The following is a 22808-nucleotide window of genomic DNA, read 5'->3' as shown; positions in this document are numbered from 1 at the left end:
TCTTCCCAAGAGATCAAGTGGGATTCCCAATAACGTTTCAATTCTGACTTAGTATGGCACTAATATTAGTCATTCTACACAAAGGATGAAAGATATATGGATGTGAGTACTTGTATATTATCAGTGTACATGTTAAATGCAAGTTAAAACTCTACCATGCAAAGTGAAAGCCATACTGTATTTCAACAACACTGAGAAATGCCGCCAGCTTCTCTGGGCTCCAAGCTCATCTGAGATGGACTGACGTAAAGTGGAAAAGTGAGCTGTGGTCTGATGAATCCACATTTCAAATTGGACGTCGTGTCCTCCGAGCCAAAGAGGAAAATGACCATCGGGATTGTTATCAGTTCAAAAGCCAACATCTGTGATGGTTATGGGGTGTGTTAATGCCCATGGCATGCGTAACTTGTACATCTGTAAAGGCGCCATTCATTCTGAAAGGCGCATACAGGTTTGGAGAATCATACAGCATGCTGCCATCCAAGCAAGGTTTTTTCAGGGACGTCCCTGCTTATTTCAATGTTTTACAACAGTCTGGCATTGTAGTAAAAGAGTGTGAGTACTAGACTGGTCTCCCAGCAGTCCAGATCTATTTCAATTGAAAATGTGTGGTGTATTTTGAAGTGCAAAATACGACAACGGAGGCCGCGGACTGCTGAGCAACTGAAGTTGTACATCAAGCAAGAATGGGAAAGAATTTCACCAAAAAGCTTCAGTGATTAATTATATTATATATTATATAGAATTAATTAATTCCCAAACGGTTATTGAGTGTTGTTAAAATGAAAGATGATGTAACGCAGTCGAAAACAGACCTCTGTCCCAGGTTTTTTGGATCATGTTGCAGGCATCAAATTCATGATTAGTGAGTATTTGCAAAAAATACAATAACGTTTGCCAGTTTGAACATGAAATATATTGTCTTTGAAGTCTATTCAATTGAATATAGGTTGAAAATGATTTGCAAACCATTGTATTATTATTTTTTTTACATTTTACACAACTTCCCAACTTCATTGGAATTGGGGTTTGTATTTATTTTTAGACATGGACTCCAAAAGGCTTGCTTGAATGAACATCATTTTGTTGAATAGGGTCAGAAAATACAATTTGTACAGTAGACTGTAAATAAATACAAAAATATACCCATTCTCAAATATAACGACTTCATCTTATTTTTTAAACTCCTGCAGTAGAATAAAGTAGACTAGATCTAGAGTTGACTCTCGAGTCCTGAAATCCTTCCCACTCAATCGCATTGTAAGGACACAAGTCCTTGGCGATGGAAACAGGTTACTGGAGCGGTGATTTCCTTACTCGTGTTAAATTGTGGCTGAGTTGCATGAAATAGTTTGTAATAATGGTAAACATTTTCACTGTGTGCTACCAACATTAGCATGCTCCTGCTTGTTACTTGATTTTAACTGCATGAAAGTCAACATTTGTTCTAGTACTTAAAGTACAAGCTGGTCGGCATAACTTACAATTGCCATGGCTTTTATTGAGTTGTCCATTTCTTTCATAAAATCCAAAGACGCTCCAAATTTTGGATTTTTAATTTCCTGGTGTATTGAAAATCATCCACTCGTGCTGGTGCTATTATCAATATTGACATCCATTTTTATTTGTTTTTCGTTGTCATTGTCGGCCATGTTACTAGTAGTTGTTCTGCTTTGGGTTGCGAACATAATGTTAATCCGGCACAGAGGGCGGCGTAACTGTGTGCCAGGTGCAGGCCTGTGTTGGAGATTTTGGAGAACATCGCAGCCCAGCGGCTCTGCGGATGGACAGACCAGCACAGCCCAGCAGATCTGCGGGTGGACAAGCTGCGCCACTATGGATGTGTTTACAGCCGACTTAATTTGCCACCAATCAGAGCAACTCCTCTCATTGCCTTTAAATGTGGCACAATAGTAGTCTCGACAGAGACATCTCTGTGCAGAAGAGGACAATAAATAATCACAGCAATCCGTGCGTGAGTGGAGCATCACTATTCTTGGTGTGGCAACAGACAATGGAGTGGGTACCCTTGTTAAATACAGAATGAGCTGGTGGTAACTGCTGGCAACTTAAATATGTCCATGGACCTTAGTATTTGTCTGTCTGTGCCCTAATCAAATTCACCAAAATCGTGTTAGACCAGTGGTCTACCTTGCTTGCACCAAGATTTAGATGTGGTGTGAGTAGGCGTACATTTAGACAGACTTTTTGCCACCAAATTTTCAGTCCACCGGGCGCATCTCCAAGGACATACCTTCTCTGTGCCTGAACGCCCAATTTGGTGCAGACCGGTCTTCAAAATCGACAAACACGTGAAGCAAGCCTTGCGTTTGCACGAAAATCAGAATCCGCCGGCATTTGCGCCCCGCAGCAGATACCCTGTCTCCGAAAGAGCCCCTTGTCTCGCGATAGCCGATCCATACCTCTAAACTTAATTCAACTAACGATCCATGGATGATACGTTTTGATTTAGAAGTCTGCTACCGACACAGCTGTATCTGACACCTTTATGAACGACTAGCTAGTCGTATCAGTTTATCGTTCAGAACCTTAATTTGTAACTTTTTAATTTATCCTTGCTGCAAAACGTACAGCAAAAACATTTGGGTACAACAGTAACACAGACTACAAAAATGATAATGTAAACAAGACTGTCTGACAGCGCTGTGAGGTCTCCAGCCGCTAGCTTTAACATTGTTTGTTATTAAGAACAACTTGAAGTGTAACTAAGCAAAAATCTGTATTTTGTTTCTAAATACATTAAATATGTTTGAAGGGAAGGGAAGGACAGGACAAGATAGGACAAGACAAGGACAGGAGAAGACGCATGCAGGACAAGGGTTGTGAACCCGGCTGTACAACTGAAGTGTGGTGGGAGTCACTATGTAAATTATAAGCATCTATAGGACCACAGTGTGAGTGAGGGGATACCCAAGCAATTTGCATATTCATGAGTTATTTGTCGCAATAGGTTAGTGGCCCCACACCCAGCAAAAAAGTCCCAGGGGTGTGTGCCTGCAGACACAAGCAAGTGCATTGACACCGTTTCGCATGCACAATGACTGACAGAAGTGTTCTGTAATTGCTGTGCCTGAGGACCCCACCCAATCAATCAAGAGGCGGTATCGGGCACAGGAGTCCACCCGAGAACAGCCCTGCGTCCACCCGAGAACACCCCACCGATGGACCCAGGGCAGTCCGCTGGCCTCACCGAGGCACCACGACAACCGGCCACCCAGAGGTGGCCGCAGGGACCCAATGCCACACCCCCAGCAAACCACACACCCCCACCACCCCACACGCCCCGCTACCGCCACCCCCAGGAGAGCAAAACGCCCCCATAACCTGCAGGGCTCACGATGAAGCCAGTCCCTGCCCAACCCAAGGTTGGGACGGTGTCCCTTGTTTGTTGGAAAGGAAGCAGCTGCAGATGATGAGAGGAGAGCCCCAACGACAAGCAGTCATCCAGCCCGGGGGGCCCAGCCTCAGGAGCACCATCATGAAGCTTGTGAGAACCCCCACACCCCTGTTACTATGGCTGCCAGGTCCCGGACTAGCAGTAATTCGCCCTACCCTGTGTATCAGTGCCCCCCCTCCAAAATCTGGAGAGGCCAGTGAGCCGGGGGGGACAGGACTTCCAGCCATTGCTGCCTAACAGCTAAATCCCCCCCCCCTCCCCCCCAAGACTCACTGCCCCCCAGAGATGGGTGTATGCGGTGCATTAAAAGAAATGGGGATGAGTGTGTGTTATGCATTAAAATCCTGGGCGGTAGGCAGGGCGGAGGGGGCACCCGGACCGGGAAACATCACTGACGTACTGAAACCCAGTCTGACACCCATACCCTCCCGACCCCATTCCAGTCCCTCAGGAACCCCTGGATATGTATAGTATGTGTTCCCAGATGTGACTAGTGAGAAAAATATTTACAGTGAGTGGTGTGAGTGTGGCGGCATGGTGCCCGACTGGTTAGAGCGTCAGCCTCACAGTTCTGAGGACCCGGGTTCAATCCCCGGCCCCGCCTGTGTGGAGTTTGCATGTTCTCCCCGTGCCTGCGTGGGTTTTCTCCGGGCACTCCGGTTTCCTCCCAGATGCCAAAAACATGCATTAATTGGAGACTCTAAATTGCCCGTAGGCATGACTGTGAGTGCGAATGGTTGTTTGTTTCTATGCGCCCTGCGATTGGCTGGCAACCAGTTCAGGGTGTACCCCGCCTCCTGCCCGATGACAGCTGGGATAGGCTCCAGCACGCCTGCGACCCTAGTGAGGAGAAGCGGCTCAGAAAATGGATGGATGGATGGTGTGAGTGTGTGCTAGGTGAGTGATTAAGAGGCATGGCTCCTGCAGGTCGGGCCCATTAGGCAGGACAACCACCGACAAAGAGGGCTGCCCCTCCCAGCCCTGCAACACCGACCCCAGGACTCCCCCCACATTCCAGCCAGTAGCCAGAGTGGAGGACCAACGTGGCTGACTGGTTAGAGCGTCTGCCTCACAGTTCTGGGGGTTCAATTCCCAGCCCCGCCTGTGTGAAGTTTGCATGTTCTCCCCGAACCTGCGTGGGTTTTATCCAGGCACTCCGGTTTCCTCCCACATCTTAAAAACATGCATGGAGGTTAAGTGACAACTCTAAATTGCCCGTAGGCATGACTGTGAGTGCGAATGGTTGCTTGTTTCTGTGTGCCCTGCGATTGGCTGGCAACCAGGGTGTACCCCGCGTCCTGCCCGATGACAGCTGGGATAGGCTCCAGCACGCCCGCGACCCTAGTGAGGAGAAGCGGCTTAGAAAATGGATGAATGGATGGAAGGAAAGGTGACCAGCTATCTGTGTAATTGATTTTTTTCGTTCCGCTGTTATTTTTTTCTAACGCAATATATTCTATGATTAGATTTAGCCAGTGATTGATGTTAATAGCTTGTTTGTTTTTCCAGTTTAATTTTTTTTTAAGGTGGATGCGATTATTGGGTTCTTGAAGCATTTATGGCATTTAAGAAATAAATGGGAGTTTTGGGAGTTTGATGTTGTTGCAATCTATCTGTTCCAGTTTTAGCCAAGAAAGATGCACCTCATTGTGGTGCATCCATTTGATGAGATATTGTAATTGGTTAGCTAAATAATGTGTTTAAAGTTGGGAGCATTTAGGCCTCACTCTAAAACTAATTCATCCATCCATCCATCCATCCATTTTCTGAGCCGCTTCTCCTCACTAGGTTCGCGGGCGTGCTGGAGCTTATCCCAGCTATCATCGGGCAGGAGGCGGGGTACACCCTGAACTGGTTGCCAGCCAATCGCAGGGCACATATAAACAAACAACCATTCACACGCACATTCACACCTACGGGCAATTTAGAGTTGCCAATTAACCGACCAAGCATGTTTTTGGGATGTGGGAGGAAACCGGAGTGCCCAGAGAAACCCCACACAGGCACGGGGAGAACATGCAAACTCCACACAGGCGGGGCCCGGGATTGAACCCCGGCGGTCCTCAGAACTGTGAGGCTGACGCTCTAACCAGTCGCCCAACGTGCCGCCTAAACTAATTATATTTTTCTTATTTTTTGAATAAAAATGTATTATGGCAGAATCTAATGTTTGAAACCATTTAAATGTGGTCTTAAATGGAATCGTTGAGAATAAATAGTTTATTTGAGGTAAGGTTTTCATTTTTATTGTGGCTATTCTTCCCAGTCGTGATATAGGCAAGTTATTCCAGCGTTTTAAGTCAGAAGTTGTGTGTAATTTAGATTGGTTAGCTCTGTGAGTTTTGGCGAAATATTAATACCTAAATATTTAATGTTTCCTATAGGAATGGGGTAATCTGGGATTTGATCTGCAGGATTCCATGAGTTTTCTGTTATTGGGAGTAATGTTGATTTTTTTTTTCCAGTTAGAGTAATCAGATATTTGTGAAAATGTTTTAATGAGATTGAAGACTTCCTGAAGAAAATACTTGGGTTCCTGTAAATAAAGAAGAATATCATCATCATACAGATTGATTTTGTGTCCTGTCACTGGTGAGCAGATACCTTTAATATTAGCATTCTGACGTATACCGGTAGCAAGAGGTTTGATGAATATTGCAAATAGGCTATTTTTTTTTAAAAGTCAATTAATTACTTTTCTTTATTGCGGTGAAATTGATTCGCAATAAATTTTCCTACAATAATAAATCTTATTGTACTCAAAGTTAGTGTATCTTAACTGTTGTTGTAGAAAATCTGTTCTTTTTGATGAGATGGCGTTTAATTGATGTTTTGGCTTTTGATGTTGGTTTCTAAGCGTATCTTTTGTTTTTTCTTGTATGATATGACTCGACCTCTCAATACAGCTTTCCCGGTTTACTACAGCAGAGATGGGGGTATGGTTGGGGAGTCATTGAATTTCAAAAACTCGTCCCATTCCTTCCTCATGAAAGAATCAAAGTCCAGGTCCTTCAATAGCGACGTGTTAAAGCACCATGTTGGTCGGGGTCCCGGATTTGACAAAATTTTTAGATTGAGAGAAATTGGTGCGTGGTCACTGATGATGATTGGATGTATTTTGCAGGTAATTATTTGAGCTGCCGAATTGTTTGAGAGAAAAAAAAATATTCTTGAGAAAGAGCAGTGAACCGACGAGAAAAATGTCTCTTCTCTTTTTGTACGTTTTTTTCAGCCGCCACATGTCAACAAGTCCAAAGTCATCCATATACTGCTCTAATATATTGGCGCATTGTGGCTGATTGGTATTTGACGTTGTTTTGTTATGCTATGCTGCTCAGTTGTGAGTTAGCAGTGGTTCGCATCTATAACAAGGCACATTTACAATTCCAGCATGCAATTGGCAAGCTAACGATGACTACACCCCGAAAATTCGTCTTCACTGGATGCCTCAATTTACAGAACAGCTCGGTGATGTTATTTAAGCTCTCAAAAAAATTAGGAAATAAAAAGAAGACACATGAAGATAGTGAGCTGAATAGCAAACCACCACCCGACTCTTCAGTGCGCATTTTATGAAGGATAGTTTTGTAAACTTTCACCAGAGACAACATGGCTTCATAGGTAACTTGATAATAGTGAATGGGGCAGTGCCAACTATCTCTCTACCTCGACTTATTCCTACCGTCCCGCTGTCTTCAGGCGCCGTGTTTGGCTGTGAAATTACTTTATGTCACCAACAATGAGGGTAAGGTGACTTGTGTGCTTATTTTTACGATTATAGTCCACAATAATTATAAAATTTTGAAGTTGAGCCTCCTTACGTGATTTTACATCATATAAGCACACACTCACACACTACACCACGGACTGGTCAATGGCCAATTGCAGGGCACCAATAGACAAACATCGACAAACAATCATTCAAACTCACATTCAAACAAAACTAAGGATAATTTAGAGTCTTCAATTAATCAAACACAGGTGTTTTAGGAAGTTGGGAGGAAACCAGAGTAAAACCCACTCTAAACAGGAAGGCCAGAGCCTGGGTACGAACCAATGACCTCTGAACTGTGAGGCAGATGTGCTAAATGTGCTTATCAGTCATCCACTGTGCCACATATATAAATGTTTTTGGAAATATTCTTATTGTATTATTACATCTTTATTTGATTTTATTTTCATGTAATGTGGTGACAACCGTGAGTGGTGGGGCAGCAAAAGAGCACTCTCTATCGACTAGCTGCCATTGAGTTAATTTGATACTGTTGTAGAATATCTGAAGTTACTTAATTATACTCTATATTTTTGTTCAGTTGATTAAACAAATAGTAAGGCACTCAAGAGTTACTCTGCACTTGACTAGATTTTTCATTGAGTACTTACTCTTACTCAAGTAACTGTTTGGAGGACTACTTTTTACTTTTACCTGAGTAAAAGTAATCTTACTTGAGTACAATTTGTTGGCACTCTAACCTCTGCATCAAACAGAGGCAGAAATATAAACCCTGCATTCTTAGATGGGGATACAATATACTGTGCAGCTAGAGCATAGTGTCTCCTGATATTAGTTGTCACCACTTGATAACCATGGCAGTTATTAAGAGACAAAAGTCCTGTTACTGGTCATGGGCAGCTAAATTACATCTTGGCCAGAAAGACAAACCCCCGCAGCAACAACAGCGGTAGCAGAAAGAATATGAGCAGAAATCGTGCACATATGGCCTAAAATTCACATTTAGTTCATTTAACTACACATTACTGGAAAGATAGTGCTGAATGCAAATTTTAGGAGAATGTTGCTTGACATAATAAAGAGGCAGGCTTTATAAAAGGATTGTATGTTTGTATTTCTGCTAGGGAACCCATTCAGATTCTAGCAAAATGGCAATGATGTGTCATTAAATCAAGAATCAAGTAATTTACTTGACTGGGTGTATAGAAAATATATCTAGGCTAAAAGTAATATATTTTATTTATTTATTTTATAGATACTTTAGAATAATTATTAGCTTTTTCATAATAGTAATGAATCAAAATAAAATGTGTTGATGGGAAAGCAAAGAAAGATAATAGGTGAAAAAAGTTGCTTTTAAGGAAGGACTTTTAGAAGATGGAAACATTTGATGAAAGGAGGATGGAAGCGCAAAAGATATTCAATTATTTGGTTGCTAGTTTGCAGAGTGTTAACAATGAAAAAGATGGATAAAACACACCGTTACCCGAGTTGTTGCTGGGTGAACAGTTTTTCTGCTTGTTTGCCTGGCGGGACTCTTTCATCCAGGGAAAGATCTGCTTGGCCAATGCTGGGTTGGGGGGTAGCGAGGAGGAGGAGGAGGAGGAAGTGGAGGATGATGTGGAGGAGCAGGAATTTGATGACCGATTGGGGCCTGATTTGGGGACTGATGAGGTGCTAGCACTGCTCCCTGGCTGCTGAGCTCCGGTACTACCATCGCTTGGATTGGGGGCCAATGGCGGGGACACTTTAGAGCCAGTGTGGTGCTCAGGTGGCAGGGTGGGCCTCATGCAGCTGCCATTCGGCTCCTTGTTTTTAACTAGCTGTTGCTGCTGGTGGTGCCCGCTGCTACCACCTAATGACTGCAAAGAGCAGGAGGATCGGTGGTAAGAGTCAACATCCAGATGGGTTCCTGACTGGAAGGCTGGTAGATGATGAGACCCCGGGACTTCATAGCCCCCGAAGCCGTTGGCAGGTGCAGTTGTTTCCCCCTGCGCCTGATAGGACACATAGCCACCAAAAAGAGTTGAGTTGTCGTAGTATGTTGTCTTCTGCATGTCTGAGAAATGCAGCAATGTCTTCTTTAGCTCCGGCCGTTGTTGAAAACCACTGCCGGAAGACCATTTGGCACCAGGGGTCACGTGACAGTGTCTCTCCAATGACCCCCTCCAATCTGACCTGAAAGGTTAGGAAAAACAGAAACAAGAAATGAGAGAGATAAATCCATCTTCTGCCACTGAAAGGCGCCATGACATGAAAAGAAACCTGCTCTTTTCTTCCCTCACCTCCTGCCCCCCACACCCCTCCCGCCCTTCTGAGCCAGAGCACAGGCTGCAGATGCTCTAGTGGAGGGGGCATGAGGAGGACAGACCTCTTTCTTTACACACACACACACACACACACAGAGAGAGAGACGTCATAAAAAGACATACACAAATGCACTTACACACACACTATGTAGGCAAAGACTGAATGTTAAATCAGGGGGACATTAATGCATGAGTAATGCTTAAAATATAACACAGTATTTCTGAAATAATATTGTAACAACATTAGCAAGGCGGCATGGTGGCCGACTGGTTAGAGCGTCTGCCTCACAGTTCTGAGGACCGGGGTTCAATCCCTGGCCCCGCCTGTGGGGAGTTTGCATGTTCTGCCTGTGCCTGCGTGGGTTTTCTCCGGGCACTCCGGTTTCCTCCCCCATCCCAAAAAGTCCCAAAAAAGACTCTAAATTGCCCGTAGGTGTGAATGTGAGTGTGAATGGTTGTTTGTTTATATGTGCCCTGCGATTGGCTGGCAACCAGTTCAGAGTGTACCCCGCCTCCTGCCCGATGATAGCTAGGATAGGCTACAGCACTCCTGCGACCCTTGTGGGGATAAATGGCTTAGATAATGGATGGCTGGAACATCAGCAAGAAAATGAAAACTAAAAATTGTATCATTAACTATTAAATTCAAGTAAACACATCCAGTGTGTTTTTTTATTCATTGATGTAAGACACATTATTTGCTATAGGACACATTTCCTTGCACTGATTCAGTCTTTGCAAATCATGCTCTTTGAGGTTTTTGTTTTATGATAAAGATATATCCTCGTCCCTCTGTTGTTATTCATAATGACTGTGAAAATTTGTGTAATGTTGGAGGAAAATTGGTCAGTCTACGTAGGCTGTGTTCTAACATTTAGGTAGCCTATTTCTTTCAGTGTAGCATTGGATTTGAGGCCTGCCTCTTGCCTCATTGGTGCTCATTTAAATGCTGTCATTGTCACACTTAACGTAACATATTTTAATGTTTATATAATGTAACATAAATGTATTCAGACATCATGATCATGCATTGAATTATGTTTTTTTTATTGCAGAATCTATATCATTGATTTTTTTATATATATAGATATTGAGATAAATAGCTATAAAGACACTAGCTAGGTATTAGGTAGGCATGCAAGCAGACAGACAAACGAACGGACAGACAGGTAGATATAGATAGGTAGGTAGGTCGGTAGACAGATACAGTGAAAAATAGTCATAGACATTTGAATGTATTTAATTCGAACATGGCGGTTGCACATGAATGAAATATGTTAACCTAACATATTAGTTGATTCTTTTCTAGGAAAAGAGGGGGAAATTGCATTAGTTTACCACATTTTAATCAATGTGCAACTGAAAATGTACTTTTTCAGTGAAGATTGGTAGATAGATAGATAGATAGATAGATAGATAGATAGATAGATAGATAGATAGATAGATAGATAGATAGATAGATAGATAGATAGATAGATAGATAGATAGATAGATAGATAGATAGATAGATAGATAGATAGATAGATAGATAGATAGATAGATAGATAGATAGATAGATAGATAGCTTTCGTTCCTCCCCTGGAGCTAATATTGTATCGAAGGAGGTACAGCGGAATAATACAGGAACTGTATTATGCACTTCGGAACCAATTCTTTGTTCATTAAAATTGCACTGATGTTAATTGTGATTCGTTTTAGTACATGACAAATGTTCTGTAAAGAAAATATACATCATCAGTATTAAAGTAAATTGAGATACCAAGCCACAAAGAGGGTATGAGTCTATGAAATACCAACAAATGAAAAACAAATTAATAATTGCGAATTTTACACTTGTTTAAACTTCGTGTTTTTATTATTTGCATGCTTCTTTTTTTTTTTTTTTTTTTTTTTTTTTATCGGAGATGACACAGTCCAGTCCCTCTCTGGCTCTCAGCACGTCACACATGTCACCCATTTATCTTCTGCTTGACAAGCTGGAATCCTAATTATTTACTCTGAGGAATAGTCGCAAGCAGAGGGGGGAGAAAAAAGAGAGCGAGACCATGGCAGTGAGGGTAGGAGGACTATGTTATTAAATCATAGCTGTTTCACCATTAAAACGGGCCACGTAATATCTCTGCCCCTGGCTTGTAAGGGCTAGAGCTTAATACAATCACCAACTTTCTGATACGTCTCCCTGAATAATACACTCATAGTGACACAGACACCCAAACAAAACAAGAGAGAGAGAACGGGAGGGAGAGGTCGTCCTTGGTATCCAGTAACTGTTTCATCCTGTGATATAAAATTACAAATGGCGCCTGCCATGACGCACCGTGCAAGATGGGAGACGGGAAGCAAGTATATATTTTTGAACAATATGGGATGTTTTCAAATTACGACAAAAAAGGGGTAATTCCATTTAGTACATAAACAATAAAATACTCTGCAGATCAGTGTTGTGGTGATGTGCTGCATGCTATTGACGTGTCATAAAACAATAAAAAGAATTGGGGGCGGAAAAAATACTATGTGCAACAATAAATAAATACACTGAAAAAAATAATTTGATCATGTACATCGGGTGCACATGATTAAAATTAGGTAAAGTGACATCATTTAGTGTATTCTCTTTTAAAATAATAGAATAATATACAGCATGTTCGTTTAACACATTTTTATCATGTGGAACCGATGTACATATTCGAATTAAATCAATTAAAATGACTTTCCCCCCGCCCCAGGGTACATAAATGAATAAATTTAGCTCTACGTGGATGCTGGAACCCCAAAGAAAAAAAATATATGAGTCATCACTGGTAATATATATATTTTGTAAAAAAAAATCACAGGGAGTGAATGAGTGTAAACTGGAAGATAAATATGAGAAGAGAGAAAAAAAGAGCATGTAGAATAAGGTGGCGGGAGATTGGGGGTGGGGGTAAAACAGTTTAAAGCATATAGTGAACTCTTGTTGAACCGGCATTGAAGTCATACGGGTTATAAATAACCGAGCCAGCCCCCAACTCATGATATTTCTGCTTTTGCTGTTTGCGCTTGTGATTTAGCGCCTGGCCTGCCCGTTGCGTGGTGGGGCATGCTTACCTTTATTAGCACCGGCGGTCCCGGTATAATCCCGAAAGGACCCAGCAAAATCGCATAACAGATGAGTCGTCACTGAGTCTTTTCATTAAGCATGCTAAATAATGAAATTTGTGAAGAATCCTGGCGTTTCCCGGTCCTCCTCGATTTTCTGCGCAAGCTTCACCGATGTTTTCTCGCCTAGCAGACCACCGCCACCACAACACGACCACCACCTCCTCCTGGCGCCAGCGGCCGCGGAGGGCGGCAAGCCGGACGCCGTGTGACATGAACGGTCAGCGGATGAGGGAGGTGGACGAATGCAAGATGTCGGTGATGGAAGGGGGTCGAAATACAGGTGGAATTAACGCACAGGGTCTGATAGCCTACAGACAGGCTATTGCTAAACTGAACAAGCTTACCGGGAGCCCGCCTGCTGCCTGCTCGAGACCCCCCAACCGAGCGCCCACCCGCCCACCTCCCCTCCACTCCAGTACCAACGCTGCCTGCCTGCTTGCACCGCTGCTGGTTGATAACAATAGTCTTAAATGTCTTTCTTTTTCAGTGCATATCACTCAGACCACCCAACACAGCTAGCCCGAAGGAACAAACCCGCAACACAAATTGGAGCGCATTTATGATTCAACTATCATGGCTTTTTTTTTTATTTCCTTTCTCCGATCTCTCCCTGGGTATTCTGAACGTCTCACTGCACCTCTCGATCTGTGCTCCAGCCTCACTGACGCTTCCACACCAAAAAAAGAATGTTTTTTTTAAAGTGCTGTAGTGGTGATATACTATATATACTATACTGTACATATAAGTACATAAATTGGTGAAGTGGAATTGTTGTTGTTGACTCCACGTTGACTCTGTCTGAAATGAACCAAAAATATGATATCCCGGGTCCCCACCATGTAGCTAAGCTTCGCTCACAGAATAATGTTCAATTGAACATGAAGGCATTTCAACTACTAAATGTAATGCTTGTTCCGTTTCATTTGATTCCAAGAAAAGAAACGCTTTTCACTTTATACCGTCAGCTACAGATCCGGTGCATGCACGGACACGCAACTTTATAGGCTCGAATGCTAGAAAATGCAGCTATTATTGGATACTTATAATTTATATACTTATAACTTACTTATAATTACACCTTTGAACATAATAACAAGGTTGTTTGCTGGTAAGAAGAGTTCACACTTGGCCTTTTTAATCTAAACTGGTTTTTGAATGGAACAAACTGAGCAGGGAACACTTTCATCCATGAAAATGTTTTGGGACTTTGATATTTACAAAATGTTTGTTTGTTTGTTTGCTACACCGAAAAAAGCCATCTAATTAAATACACTTAACACATACAAATGTGAGCTGTAGTCCAACATCCTATTACATTTTAGCCCTCATTTGAATTGGTGCATCGTTCAGATTGCAGATCATTTTGACGAAAACGGAAAAATAATGAATGAGCGTTATAGTTACGTCATATAATGCAATATCTATGACCTAGTGGGGGAAAAACTGACGAATGTATACACTAGGCTCCTTGTGTGCTGCTGAACATCATATCCATGAATGCCACATATTTGGTTGCTATATGTGCTACTTCTTCCTTTACAAGGATCATGACAGTCGGTTTTCATTGACACAGCGTGTGACGTTGTATGCACACCAAAGAGACAAAAATTAAATAACATTCTCAGTATGTTGTATGCTGGAAATTAGAGCAAGGCAGAATTTTGGATCTGTGTTGAATCTCACTGTGAAGCTGGCCTTAATGTTGTGGTTTATTATATACGTATTTAGTTTTATGAGACACGTGACATAGACTGCAGACGTTCTCATTGTTGAGTTGTTTGTCGCCATTTATTTGCTAGTGTTTGGTTACATAAGAGCAATAAAAGTACACTGCTGAGTTAACAGGAACACTCTTTTTCCCTTTTGAAAAAAACTACGGCCCGCGGGCTAAAACCGGACCGCTTGGGGGTACAATCCGGCCCCCAGGATGAATCTGCAAGTAGAAAAAATACAGAAGAAATTGTGGTGGTGAGGACTAAGGATAATTTTGAGAATTATTATGCTCATGGGCGACAGAGTGGACGACTGGTTAGTACTGATTAGTGCCTCACAGTTCTGAGGACCCGAGTTCAAATCCGGCCTTGCCTGTGTGGCGTTTGTATGTTCTACCCGTAGCTGCGTGGGTTTTCTCCGGGTCCTCTGGTTTCCTTCCACATCCCAAAAACATGCATGGTAAGTTAATTGAAGTCTCTAAGTTGCCCGTAGGTGTGAATGTGAGTGTAAATGGTTGTTTGTTTACAGGTATATGTGCCCTGCGATTGGCTGGCGACCAGTTCAGGGTATATTCCACCTTTCGCCCAGAGTCAGCTGGGATAGGCTCCAGCACGCCCGCGACCATAGTGAGGATAAGCAGTGTGGAAAATGAATGAATTAATTAATTATGCTCACGTAAACAATGGAATGGTAATAATTCCTAGGTCTTCATAAATTGATTTAATTTTAAAGTACAATACTATCCTTTTGGCGGCACGGTGGCCGACTGGTTAGAGCGTCAGCCTCACAGTTCTGAGGTGCGGGGTTCAATCCCCGTCCCCGCCTGTGTGGAGTTTGCATGTTCTCCCCGTGCCTGCGTGGGTTTTCTTCGGGCACTCCGGTTTCCTCCCACATCCCAAAAACATGCATTAATTGGAGACCCTAAATTGCCCGTAGGCATGACTGTGAGTGCGAATGGTTGTTTGTTTCTCTGTGCCCTGCGATTGGCTGGCAACCAGTTCAGGGTGTACCCCGCCTCCTGCCCGATGACAGCTGGGATAGGCTCCAGCACGCCCGCGACCCTAGTGAGGAGAAGCGGCTCAGAAAATGGATGGATGAATACTATCTTTTTAAATTACATATATCAGCAACTTAAAGTGTTGTGCCTTAAACTACAATTACTTTGATCAGTTATTATGCACACATGTACAACCCCAATTCCAATGAAGTTGGGACGTTGTGTTAAACATAAATAAAAACAGAATACAATGATTTACAAATCATGTTCAACCTATATTTAATTGAATACACTACAAAGACAATATATTGAATGTTCAAACTGATAAACTTTATTGTTTTTAGCAAATAATCATTAACTTAGAATTTTATGGCTGCAACACGTTCCAAAAAAGCTGGGACAGGTGGCAAAAAAGACTGAGAAAGTTGAGGAATGCTCATCAAACACCTGTTTGGAACATCCCACAGGTGAACAGGCTAATTGGGAACAGGTGGGTGCCCTGATTGGGTATAAAAGGAGCTTCCATGAATTGCTCAGTCATTCACAAGCAAAGATGGGGTGAGGTTCACCTCTTCGTGAACAAGTGCGTGAGAAAATAGTTGAACAGTTCATGGACAATGTTCTTCAGCGTACAATTGCAAGGAATTTAGGGATTTCATTATCTACGGTCCATAATATCATTAAAAGCTTCAGATAATCTGGAGAAATGACTGCATCGAAGCGGCAAGGCCGAGAACCAACATTGAATGCCCGTGACCTTTGATCCCTCAGGCGGCACGGCATCAAAAACCGACATCAATGTGTAAACGATATTACCACATGGGCTCAGGAACACTCCAGAAAACCAATGCATCCGGAAGTGCAACTTGAAACTCTACTACGCAAAGCAAAAGCCATTTATCAACAACACCCAGAAAAGCTCCCGGCTTCTCTGGGCCCGAGCTCATCTAAGATGGACTGATGCAAAGTGGAAAAGTGTTCTGTGGTCCGATGAGACCACATTTCAAATTGTTTTTGGAAATTGTAGACGTCGTGTCCTCCGGGCCCAAGAGGAAAAGAACCATCCGGACTGTTATGGACACAAAGTTCAAAAGCCAGCATCTGTGATGGTATGGGGCTGTGTTAGTGCCAATGGGATGGGTAACTTACACATCTGTGAAGGCACCATTAATGCTGAAAGGTACATACAGGTTTTGGAGAAACAGATGCTGCCATCCAAGCAACGTCTTTTTCATGGACGCCCCTGCTTATTTCAGCAAGACAATGCCAAACTGCATTACAACAGTGTGGCTTCGTAGTAAAAGAGTGTGGGTACTAGACTGGCCTGCCTGCAGTCCAGACCTGTCTCCCATTGAAAATATGCGGCGCATTATGAAGTTTAAACTACGACATCGGAGACCTCGGACTGTTCAACAGCTGAAGAATTCCACCTACAAAGCTTCAACGATTCGTGTCAAACGTTTATTGAATCTTGTTAAAAGAAAAGGTAACACAGTGGAAAACATGACCCTGTCCCACCTTTTTGGGAACGTGTTGCAGCCATAAAATTCTAAGTTAATGATAATTTTCTAAAAACAGTTGGAACATTAAGTACCTTGTCTTTGTCGTGTATTCAATTAAATATAGGTGGAACATAATTTGCAAATCATCGTATTCCGTTTTTATTTATGTTTACCACCACATCCCAACTTCAGTGGAATTGGGGTTGTCTAAAGAAATCTGAGATTGTTTTGTAAAATGATTTTTTCAATGTCATCAAATCGAAAGATTTTACGAATGTACTCATTTTGTTTTGCATTAAAACAAAGGGAAAACGTATTGTTGTTCATTATTATATTAAGTATGGTATGATTTTAGTGGTCCAGTCCCATTGACGTCAAAATAGGCTGTATGTGCCCCCTGAACTACAATGAGTTTGACACCCCTGGTATTGATCCTGTATTTCCATTCAACCATCCATCCATTTTCTTTATATCCTGTACTTCAGGATATAGCAAACTGCACCCTGGATTGGTCACCAGTCAATCACAGGGCACATAGTGAAACAGGCAACCGTTCACACTCTCATTCACACCATAACTGAGGGGGAAATTAACCCATTCAGGCCTGCACGGCACTAATGTGAATATATATCACACTATCAGTGATTATTACACAAGTCGTTGTTATCATCTCCCTTTACAACAATGCAAAATAGCATGCATGAATAAAGACACCAAAAGAGGTGTGACAGAAAACAACATCTTCTAGAGTAGAGCACTCATTAAGTGTAGACAGAATTTGAATCTGCTTGTAAAGAATATAGCAGCAAACTAAATGAGCTCAAACATAAAAATAAAAAGGAGCATTGTATACTACAACCACACATTCTCACAGCCTGCTCAGAATCCAATCCGTTATCTCTTTTCTACTCCCCTCTATTTTTTTTATTATGGGGGACGTTTGGATTCAGGTAAGATTTATGAGATCTCTCACATGCGCGCGCTCGTGTACGTGTGCGTGTGAGTGTGAATATAGACCGAGTTAAAAGCAGAGAGCATTTGTTGTTGGCAGCTGAAATGAGAGGATGAGCTCCGTGTAGGTGGAAGAAGGTGGGAGCCGAAAATGTGCAAGTCTGCAACGTTTTGATTCAACGAAGCCTTTTGTGCCAATTGAAGGATCTGCTAAGACCACGTTACTCATTAACCAAACATATAATCAGCATTTTTCCACACCGTACAACAGTGTGGGGGAGAGATGTGCATCCAGAGGGGATTTACTTGTGCACGCTTGTAAATGCACGCCAATGAGTGCGAAGAATGGCGCTTGATTTTTCTTTTTCTTGAACAATTCAATGTTTTGTGAGTCGCGGATCCAACATTTCATAGTGCCTCGGGAAATAATGTGGTTTTCTCAAGGAGCCCACACAAGGAGATGCATCGATATGTGTGATTTAACAAACCTCCAAATGGGGTCTTGTGCATTCATATACTTTTCGATTGAAAAGTATATGAATGCATTTCTTGGGCAATATTTTCACGAGTTCTTATTATGGCTGAGTTATCCTGATCCAAGTGCTGAAACGTCCTCCCAGTGCCAAACCTTATATATTTACATACCATTTCGAACGATTTTAGGAATATTTCTGTGCCTGTTTTACCGCTTTACATTTGTATAAATGCGTGTTAAATATATTGGAAACCTAATAAGGACAATATGGAGATAGTCTTTGTTATATAAATCATATTGTAGGAATTTACATTTGACACATTTTGCATTTGAACAGTGTTCGAACTGACTTTTACGTTAATAAAAAAATACAACGCAAACAAATACATAATGCATTGGAAGTATTATTCTGAAACTATTTTAAACATCGAGCACTAGTAAGTCTACATGGCTTACATACTGGACATAAACACATTTAGAGTGCCATGGCAATAGATTCTAACTTTGTTGGAGAAAAAATACGGGGTGAAACTTACCGAGAGCTAATCTTCTAAATCCTGGTATTTTGATGGAAAAGGGCAGCCTCCTCAAATCTCCTAAAAACTGGTGTTGGGGGGAGACAGTGGAGGAATAGAGGAAAGGAGGGAGGGGGGGGGGGGGACATGGCATTATAAGATCTTGCAAATCCAATAGAGAACAGAATCCTAGTGTAGTTTAATTGACAGGTATCCTGACCATAAACTATACCCCACTGTCATATCCCGGAACCAAGCAACATGAGCAGATAAAGCTGCACTAAGTATCGAAGTGGACTTTATTGATTCTGAACATTGTATTAATTACATAAAACCATTGATGTAGTCCCCAATTGATGCATTCACCGTCCCATCATCGAAAGTGATATATATATATAAACAATACAATAAATTAAAACGTGTGTGTGTATGTGTGAGTGTGAGTGTGTGTGCGTGTGTAAGTGTGAAAAGTTCTGATGCAAATTCGTTTCGTAAAAAAAAAAACCCTAGTTCGTTTTGTAAAAAAAAACAAAAACAAAGACTTCGTTTCTATTTTAATTAACATTTAATAGGCGAAAACGTTAATCACAGTGATTTACAAATGTTTCTAAACCTCAGTCAATTATTCTAACCGTCAGCCGTCCTCAATGTGGAGATATCAGATTTGAGGGGGGGGGGGGGGGGGGGGGGGGGGCGCTGCTTCCAAGCAGATATGCATCCACAGTCCATGAATAATGTCACCAAATTCACGTTTAATCTGCCGTAATCTTCGTTTTTGTAGAGCACAATAATTGTAGAAAGTATCGGTGGTGCTCATTTTGATTAACTGTGTTGGGGTTTAAATTTTGCAAAAATGTGGATTAATGTGCAGTAGTGTCCACATTGTTCATCACTGCAAATTTCTTTCATTTTCAGTTGCACATGATTAACATTTGGTAAACTGACGTCATTTCCCTCTATTTTCCTTGAAAATAATCACAAAATTAATGTAAAAGTAAAAAAAAAAGTAAAGCAACATTTTAACACATATTAATCATGTGCAACCGATGTACACGTTCGAATTAAGTACATTCCGATGACTTTTTTTCTATTGCACGTAGTGATGTTGCATTGCAGATTTTACTATCAATGTGATGGAATAAAATCGCTGTCCCACTCTGCCTCTCGAGTGGCGCTCGACAGCTTCCCCAAAACTCATAAATCAAAAGCAAGGCTCTCCCGACCTTCATAATACCAGCACCACTATACAACCACTTCTGCAAGTTTCTACCACAAAAAGTTATTTATTGTTTCCGCCCATACACTCACGCACAGCTCTGGCTGTCGTCCATCTCCATCGCATCATCAGCCGGGCTTTTCTCACAGTGTGTCCCTTGCGTACGCCGCAAATTTGGAGACTCGGAACAAGCAGTCAGAGTGGACGTGTCTAAAGTTGTGCAGAGAATGATGGAGGCCCGACTAGCTTAGCCAACTAGCCTGGAGGCCGAGACAAAGGAAGGAGGCCGCCTCCACGGTCACACATCTGATGAGCCAAAATGTCAACAAAATAGAGACGGAGGGTTTGTATGCCTGTTTAAATAAAACGTTATGAATAGCTTTTTTCCCCTTAATGATATTAGCAACTTTTCTTTCCAATCTTACGTCATCCTATTTGCCATAGTACACTTTATTTTTTTAGTAAGCCTTTTCTAATATTGTCTCTGAATGCGATGTGATCACTTTTCTCTTAGTGCAAAAAAACATTGAACGATTGAAGGATAGTTTTAAACAATACCTTGGCTTGGATTTCATTCTTTTCCTGATTTTCCAATATTTGTCTTCTATTTCACAAAAATATTGAAAATATGTAATTCCTCCACCTTGTCATTATACGGGTAATTTTCATACAGTTTGGTCAATAATGGTAAAGACATTTGTTAAAAATATTTTTAAAAAAAAAATCTAATTTAGCATTTTTTTTTATGCCGGCTTGGTTGTATATGGGTAAATCTCTCGCTGAAATAGCTAAACTTAAAGTCCTATTTTCAAAAAGTTATTGCTGATTTAAAATGTAAGGCATTCATACTCAAGGCAATCTTTATTGACAAAGCGAATGGTGGCGGCCCATTGAAGTACACTTCTTTTTATAACGGTAAAGACAAAAGTGCATCACAGTAAAGGCATAAAGGCCTCCTTAAACTCCCGCTGTCGCGCGGCCCCTCGCGTAGACGCGCACACGGCAAAAATATTGCTGCGCGTAGAATGCCATGGAGATAATCTCTCGTGATTGGTCCGTTTAAGTAACATGCTGTGATGATGTATATGCGTTCCTCCCGGTTCCACATAGCACCTACGCCGCCTTCTCGGTCGATTTTGCAGCATAATTGAACGTCTAATTAACATCTACGTCCATTTGTTCTAGCAGACTCTGTTCCACGGTCGCCATTGTTGTTGTTTTGTTCCTTGTTACAGAAACGAAAGTAAAAACGGCTACCACAAAATGCCGAGGAAACTCCACCTTGTGGCGTCCAAGCCAATACCAGCCGTAGCGACACCACCGACTTGAAGGAGAACTGCAGCACACTTTCAAAACAGTGCGCGTGGGTTGCGCTTGAGTATAAAGGCAAACTGCGTGCGAGATAGCCGCAGTGACGTCAACGCCATCGCCGTCGGCGCGAGTAAAGAAGCCTATAGGCCTAAACATCTTCATAAACATCAAGTGAGTTGCACAATTTACAATTTGCTCTTCAAACTCTGTAGATACAAGGGCATAAATGACCCTGGCTACCTATTAAAAGCATTACAGTCTTGTCTTTATACAATTGTAATAATGGTAAAGACATGCAATACTTTAGACACTTTCATCCATCCATCCATTTTCTGAGCCGCTTTCTCCTCACTAGGGTCGCGGGCGTGCTGGAGCCTATCCCAGCTGTCATTCGGGCAGGAGGCGGGGTACACCCTGAACTGGTTGCCAGCCAATCGCAGGGCACATAGAAACAAACAACCATTCGCACTCACAGTCACACCTACGGGCAATTTAGAGTCTCCAATTAATGCATGTTTTTGGGATGTGGGAGGAAACCGGAGTGCCCAGAGAAAACCCACGCAGGCACGAGGAGAACATGTAAACTCCACAAAGGTGGGGCCGGGGATTGAACTGGGTCCTCAGAACTGTGAGGCTGACGCTCTAACCAGTCAGCCACCGTGCCGCCTAGACACTTTCAGAAATTCGTTTTTAACACCATTTATTTTGCCGTCTCCTATTTTATGAATGTAAATGGCTGCCTTATCCTGGCACTTCAGCGCACAGTATTGCAACAAGATAACGAGGCTCTCTCCAGTGGCATTAATGGTAAAGACAACTTGAGTAACAAAAAGGGCCGTTTGTAAAATAACCAAAGAAGGAATTCTGAAGACATTAAGAAGCATTTGTGTTAGTTTCATGGAAAAAGCATGTTAAAGGTCCCATAGTTTTGGCTATTTACACCTTTATACAGTGATTCTCTAACATGGACTTCGTATAAAAGTGTCAATTTCATTTAAAAAAAAAACAGTTGTCACCTTCCGTTTGACCCAGTTTTGTATCCGCTTTTTCCATATTTGGCTAAGACCGCTCCCTTTCCTCTGATTGGTTGCCTCTGTAGTAGACCCACTTGTGAGAGCACATCTTTGTTAAGTTGACAGGGCTGGCTTGGGAATGGAAAGGGAAGGTGGAGATCTTTGCTTGTGACGTAGATAAGCTCAAGAAATTTGAATGACCTGATTTCAGGCCTCTTGGCAGAAAAACATTGTAGCTCAGGGATGAGTGAATAATTTAAATTCATATTTCATGTTTTTCCGGAGGCATCATAGAGACAATATTACATCCCAAATACTACAAAAAGTTGGTCTGGCATGCTGGAGACTATCCCAGCTATCTTTGGGCAAGAGGCGGGGTAAACCCTGAACTGCTCGCCAGCCAATCGCAGGGCACATAGAAACAAACAACCAGTCGCACTCAGATTCACACCTACGGGCAATTTCGAGTCTTCAATTTACCTACCACGCATGTTTTTGGGCTGTGGGAGGAAAC

General features: G+C 42.1%; 1 protein-coding gene across 8 annotated transcripts in view; it reads right to left on the bottom strand.

The window, feature by feature from the left end:
* The window catches only part of hoxb3a (homeobox B3a), a 94998-nt gene that overhangs the window by 6424 nt on the left and 65766 nt on the right, over positions 1–22808 (bottom strand). For 5 of the 8 annotated variants that reach the window (XM_061701251.1, XM_061701258.1, XM_061701249.1 and 2 more), the window contains one exon: positions 8632–9329. In XM_061701251.1, the coding sequence (XP_061557235.1) occupies positions 8632–9329 (698 nt within the window). Of the gene's footprint in view, positions 1–8631; positions 9330–18775; positions 18843–22808 lie in introns of all 8 variants that reach the window. The other 3 variants (XM_061701253.1, XM_061701256.1, XM_061701257.1) reach the window with 2 other exon arrangements.

Source organism: Phycodurus eques, chromosome 16 (assembly GCF_024500275.1).
Source record: "Phycodurus eques isolate BA_2022a chromosome 16, UOR_Pequ_1.1, whole genome shotgun sequence".
Lineage (NCBI taxonomy): Eukaryota > Metazoa > Chordata > Actinopteri > Syngnathiformes > Syngnathidae > Phycodurus > Phycodurus eques.
The sequence above is the reverse complement of the archived record's forward strand: the minus strand, read 5'-3'. Positions and strand labels throughout refer to the sequence as shown.